At 34.8% G+C, this 6,497-nt stretch overlaps 1 protein-coding gene across 1 annotated transcript; it reads left to right on the forward strand.

Moving 5' to 3' along the window:
* The first annotated feature begins 3,101 nt into the window (after nt 1–3,101).
* Nucleotides 3,102–6,111, forward strand: LOC132838677 (low choriolytic enzyme-like). Its single transcript, XM_060859186.1, has 9 exons — nt 3,102–3,232; nt 3,381–3,414; nt 3,518–3,583; nt 4,165–4,230; nt 4,436–4,588; nt 4,674–4,791; nt 4,937–5,115; nt 5,226–5,307; nt 5,397–6,111. The coding sequence occupies exons 1-9, from the start codon at nt 3,167–3,169 to the stop codon at nt 5,521–5,523; spliced, it is 891 nt and encodes a 296-aa protein (XP_060715169.1). The 5' UTR covers nt 3,102–3,166; the 3' UTR covers nt 5,524–6,111.
* The last annotated feature ends 386 nt before the right edge of the window (nt 6,112–6,497 follow it).

Raw genomic sequence — 6,497 nt, forward strand, 5'->3', positions numbered from 1 at the left:
CTGATCTTCCCTCTGGGTTAATTCAATTCAATTTAATTCAGTTTTATTTGTATAAGATAAAATGAGAATGAAACCTTAAAAGGAACCACACTCAAAAGGGAACCCATTCTCAACTGGGTTATACTGGAAAGTGTGATTATAAATCATGTCCTTTCTACAACTATATATATGTCTAGTGGAATTATGTAACCAGGAGTTTTGAGCAATATTTATGTATGTGCCTGCCACAATGATCAGAGGTTTAGCATAGTGAGAGCCAAGCTAAAACATGACAGACAAAAACATCACATTAGCAGCAGAAGGTCAAAGCCACCACTATCGTTTCCAAGTCTATTATATTAGCCTATTAGTCAACACTATTCACAGCAGTCCCATGTATCTTCAGGTAGTCCATGTGGAGCCATCCTCAGCAGCAATAACCACCTCCAGAGAAGCAGAAGTCGGATCAGGAAGAGCGGTCAGGAATTCTGGGAGCTCAGGAGTAGCATGTATAGCTAAAGAGAGAGTGAGAGAGCGAGAGAGAGAAACTGAATACAGTGAACCTCAGCTCACTAACACACACTAACACAGATCTAAACCTCTCACTTTAAGGATTTACTTTTAAAGGCGCTATAGAAAATAAAGGTTATTATTATTATTAAATCAGGAGCAAATGGACACAAGAACAATTCAACCTCACCAAATTATAACACTTCAAAAACATCACCCATTGGAAAACACAGACACAAGCACAAAGTAAAATGCTGTGTTATCTGGCCCTAAATCGACAGTACACTGTAGCTGAATACCTAAGCACAGTTACTGAACACAAACACAGAACCACAGAACCCGCTCACCAGGACAGAGTGGGAGAGAGAGAATGTTGGATATGCTTGTGAACACGTAATGGTTAAGGACAATGTCCATTTTGTGCAAAGTGCATGCAAGATTTATCATATTTTACGAGATGTTATTTACAATATTAACTGTGACATATAAAGTGGTATGTCATGATGCAGTTCAAACTCTGATCTGCAAACAAGCCTGCCCATAAAAATTAGCAAGGACTGGACATGTACAGTCACTGTATTACACACTCTATTTAATTAATTGATTTCACAGACCGCATGTGTAGTCGCTTCTGTAATGGCTAGTTTCATGCTGGGTTTAGTCTGCGTTTACAGTCAAAGTGAATGTAAGGACATTCACAACACAGTTTCACCTTTTCGAAGCCTCTTTGCACTACCAGATGAACTGTTTGGACCCCTGCTATACATTCAGTTCTCGTCTGCTTGGTATGCCTTCCTGCAGCATGACACAGCAATCAAATCAACTTTACCAACGTGCATCATAAACACAAATTTGCAGCTTCAACAAAAGTGTTAGAATGTTGGATGCTATGGATCATATGTGGCAACAAATATAGACCTGCAGCCAACATAGATGGCTATGTGCAAACCTGAAAACCGTTAGGATTAGACAACAACTAATGACCACACAGGAAAATAAACCTGTGCTACTGCAGCATTACAAAACATGACCAGAAATTGCATTTCCATTTGTGAAACACTAATTGTTAAAAAAAAAAAAAAAAAAAAAAAGAGTTTCAAAATTTCAACTGATGGAATTTGTACAGTAACTAAATGTAAAGTTTTTTTTCTATAGGTTTACAGACAATAATAATATCCAAAATATTATTTTCTTTTCTCTTTGGGGACACATAATATTTCACTAGAGGAAACAATCAATGACACTGACAAATCTATTAACTTTTACTATAACAGGTTTCCCACAAGAAAATCTGCTGTGGCTTTTCCATGAGTTAAGGAACATACAGAATTTATTTATTTTTTTGTCAAAATGTGTCTCCTGTCGAATTGTGGCTGTTTATTTTGTCAGGAGTATAATGCTAAGAGACATTTAAGCAATATCACATGAATGATTTAAACTGTGATATTGCTTTTAGACAGCACTTCTATAAACAAGACATTATTAATGAGTAAATGACGTTTCAGACTTAATATGACCAAATAGATCATTGCATGTTGCCATGCCAACACAGAGACTGACTGACAGCCCACAATACATGTAACAATGGTTCCAATGTTATGAACTATTGCTGTAGGCACATTTGGAACACAGTGCTTGTCTAATCAGAGTAGTGGACCAGAATTATCTGTTCTGATAATTATATGAAAATAAAGACTTTCAAATGCAATGGTACCGAATGGGAACAAAGAGTGACAGTCACTTTTGTGAAGTATCTGCAAGAAAACTTCATCATTCCATTCATTTAATCATAATTCCAGCAAAATTATTAACATATAAGCATTAATGATGATAAATAATTATTTCCTCATTTGTATTTTTACAGTCTGTGTCCTGAGACCTGGTCAATGTCCTTGGTTCACATTTAGAGCGCCAAATAGGTAGACTTTCCACTGGGTAGACTTTTTTGCATTATTGATGTGGCTAACTGATCCATAACCCATCCATAACTGTTCCATTTGATCCTAAAAGTGTTGGAAATAGCTGAGGTCAGTAATTTGTCCTTCACACCAAATTCACTAGCTCTTTTTTATATATCTTGCTATACAAACATGGTTAATGCCATTAAACTGAAACTGGAAAAGGTGTTTTTAATTGATTCACATGAATAGATCTTATGAAAAGCAGACTCTTGTCAGCAACTACACCTTTTTAATAGGAAAGTATTTTACTCCAACAGACTTTGCTAGATTGGTGGATTACATATATTTTTAGACACATTTAATCAGATGTGACAGTTTGTGTTCATTCATGCAGAATATACTTGCCTGTTATTATGATTTGGATGACGAGTAAATAACACGTTATGGGTAATTGATGCATTAATGCATGAAGAATTTTGGGATGTTAGCATACAAGTAGGTTAAGTTTAGCCAAATGGTGAGTATTGAACTATAATTAAGATTTGCAAAGGGTTCAGATTTAGAATTAGGTTCCAACGGTTGGAAATTTTCAAGGAAGCTTCAAAAGTGTTTGTCTTTTACGTAAGATTGTCTAGTTCCATTTTTTTTGCCATAACCACCAATTGAGAAATAAAGTTTTGTGAAAGGGAAGTGATAATCTCTTCTGAGTGTATTTAAACTGCACTCTGTGAGCATTCACTACTCAAAGTGCTGCTTCACTGAATCTGTCTCTCATCATGCATCTTCTGCAAAACATCCTGTTGCTGCTGGGCATCGGTCTAGTTCAGAGCCGTGCCATAAAGGTAAGCTAAAAGAAATTTTAACAACATAAAATACATTATGACCAAATCTCAGTAGACCTTAAAAGTACATATTTTAAGTGATATATTGCTTTTTATCTGGCACCTGAATAAGTACATCTTACAGACATTTTGAAAATTTACCAAACAGGTGCTGGTTGATGTGAACACTGAGGATGTGGCTAGTAAGATGCTACTTGATTTAAATTCTTAATACATTTATGTTTTTTTAATAACTTTTTATAACTCAGATGTTTTTTTTAACTTACTTCACCATATTTATTCCAGATGACGTCAATGACCCTGATTATTTCTCTGTATCTTCTATAATTGAAAATGCCAACAAGCACGCTGGTAAGGTTTTTTTTTTAAAATGCACTTGACTTCATGGCTTCCTGGCCCTGTTTGAACATAAGGTTGATGACTGAGGTATTATATATTGTAGGTACGTCTGTTTATGTAGTAACCTGGCAAAGAGTGACATAGTTGTAACAGCGTAATTGGTTATGTTAGAATTAATACATTGGAAAGAGGTTAGTTATATAATCAAATCATGTCTTCTCATTTCTATTTAAAACTGGAACAGCAAGTAAATTCTGTAGCAGTGAGATATAATAGTGACTGATTTCACTTACAGATTAAGCAGCAATAATTTATTTGTAAAAAAACAAAAAACAAAATCAAAACTATTGTCTGACATAACATTCCGTGCAAATTTGTTAGTATTTACTTTTAGGTGAAAGAACTATAAGAGATACTGATCTGATAGATAGATAGATAGATAGATAGATAGATAGATAGATACATACATACATACTTTACATACATACATAATGAAACATACAATGAATCCATGGATAACTGTCTGAATCCTATTTAATAAACAAATAACTGCTAATTCTTTTTTTAACTAATTTTTTTGGTATTCAATTCAGATGACATCAATGATCCCGATTATTTCTCCGTATCTTCTATAATTGAAAGAGCCAACAAGAATGCTGGTAAGGTTTTAAAAAAAAAACTGGACCACATGGTTTCTGGCCGTGTTTTAAAATAATGTTGTTTTTTTTTTAACTAATGTTATTGGTCATGGGACATACTTTAGAGCTAGCTCTCTGAATTAATATCTAGCTTACAGTGTTCAGTCTTACATTAGTTTAATAAAACAGGTGGTAATACCACAAATCCCACTGCTTTATTGTACAGGATACCTGAAAGATGGTATGATCATTACACATGGTGACATAGCGGTGTACCCTGGACTCAAGAATGCAGATCCATGTACTTCTCGCCAGTGCAAGTGGCCAAGGGCCAGTGATGGGAAGGTTAAAGTACCCTTTGTCATTTCCAGGCAGTATGGTGAGTATCACTTCCTAACTGGTTTCAAAGTAATATGTGCAGAGCTCCATTAACTAGCTTCAACAACCTTCTCTCTTTCTGTCAGCAACCTCTGAAAGAAACATTATCGTGCGTGCCCTGAACTCCTTCAGAAATTCAACCTGTATCCAATTCGTACCTCGCAGAAATGAAGAAAACTTCATTCATATACTCTCAGACCAGGGGTATGTCAACAATCCTAATATCAATGACCATTTTTCAGAAACATAGTCAAACATTTGCTTTAACTGCCACTCAGCTCTCGTATAATGAATGCAAATCACAATCAAATGCAATCCAAATCATAAGAATTTATTCTTTGCTCTACAGGTGCTATTCTTCAGTGGGTCGCAGGGGTGGAAGGCAGGTTCTTTCCCTACAACGCAATGGCTGTGTTTTCCATCACATCGTCCAGCATGAGCTCCTGCATGCTCTGGGCTTTAATCATGAGCAGACTCGTAGTGACCGTGATGATCATGTCAGAATCCTCTTACAGAATGTTATTAATGGTGAGCAGAGAAGTACCTTCACGTCGCATTCCTTGTTAATAAAGTTAACAGTCAAAAAAGACAAAAGAAACAACATCACATTAACAATTATATCATTAATGTATTCACAGGACAAGAGCACAATTTTGATAAGGTTAACACTAACAATTTGAACACGCCATATGACTACAATTCTGTCATGCACTATTCAAGGTAAAGAATTATACTAATTAATTATATATATTTTGATATTTTTCAATTTCCGTATCTCACTGTTCTGATGCCACACTGTCTCGGTCCAGGTTTGCTTTCTCCAAGAACAGGGAGCCGACCATCATCCCTATTCCGGACAATGACGTTCCCATTGGACGTGCCACTGAAATGAGCCCCAATGACATTCTACGTATTAACAGACTGTACTGCAATTAAATGTGTCACACTTTACATCACGAGTGTATTTCAAATGCTTTTGAATCGTTTTTAAATCTGTATGCAAAGTTTGAAATGATTCTGCTGATGAGTTTTTCCCCTTAAATATCAGATTTGCTAAAACAGCCACCTGGGCACATTTTGCTTAGAGTTTATTGCAATGTTTGATTGACAGTTTCTCTGTTCAGCTATTATGAGTTTATTTGTGTAAACAATAAGTTTTTACCAGCAGTGTTCAATTTAAATATCCTCCTTATAGCAGTACCATGAATGCTGTTTTAAGTTGAAGTTATTCAAGCAAGTCAAATTCAAAGCAAGTCATCTTTTAATACCAGTGCTTAAACTTTTGTGAACAAAAGCCAGCGGCTCCCTAGTTTGATCATCTTTATTTCATCAAAGCAACAATCATCTTCTATTCCTCTTTACATGCCTCTTTTAGCTTCTCTTCCATCACATTTTTACAATTTCTAACATTTCTTCTACTAAATTTACTAATCATGTAGTATTTTTTGCTATACATGTATTATACATTTATTATACATGTTATATATCGATTGCAAGAATAAAAATCATCCACAGATCAAGAAACATTCGTTTGTTTTTACTCACTTATGTTACAAATATACTAATATAATAAAATATTGAAATTTATAAACATGGAATTTAAAAATGTGTTTTGTTTTCAGATTATCAAATTTTCAAGATTACAAATTCTATACACAGAAGCTGCTAAGCTCATAAATTTCCTATATTGCAGTGATCTGTAGTAGTGGGTGTTGTTTTTGTTTAGAAATCATCTTTATTCCCTGAGATTTTTGTAATTTTTTGCAATCATGATGGTAATCTACGGTGGCCGGGAAGTGCAAAACAAATTAACAAAACCGAAAACAAATTAACAAAACCGAAAACACATTAACAAAACCCAAACCAAATTAACAAAACCCAAACCAAATTAACAAAACCCAAACCAAATT

This window comes from Tachysurus vachellii, chromosome 23, assembly GCF_030014155.1.
Source record: "Tachysurus vachellii isolate PV-2020 chromosome 23, HZAU_Pvac_v1, whole genome shotgun sequence".
In the NCBI taxonomy this organism is placed as follows: Eukaryota; Metazoa; Chordata; class Actinopteri; order Siluriformes; family Bagridae; genus Tachysurus; species Tachysurus vachellii.

What these genes read in the sequence shown, in the direction of transcription:
- LOC132838677 (XM_060859186.1), top strand. Translation starts at nt 3,167, where the DNA reads ATGCATCTTCTGCAAAACATCCTGTTGCTGCTGGGCATCGGTCTAGTT. An exon ending in AAATGCCAACAAGCACGCTG is followed by an intron (nt 3,584 to 4,164) that starts GTAAGGTTTTTT and finishes TATTCAATTCAG; the next exon opens with ATGACATCAATGATCCCGAT. An exon ending in CATATACTCTCAGACCAGGG is followed by an intron (nt 4,792 to 4,936) that starts GTATGTCAACAA and finishes TTTGCTCTACAG; the next exon opens with GTGCTATTCTTCAGTGGGTC.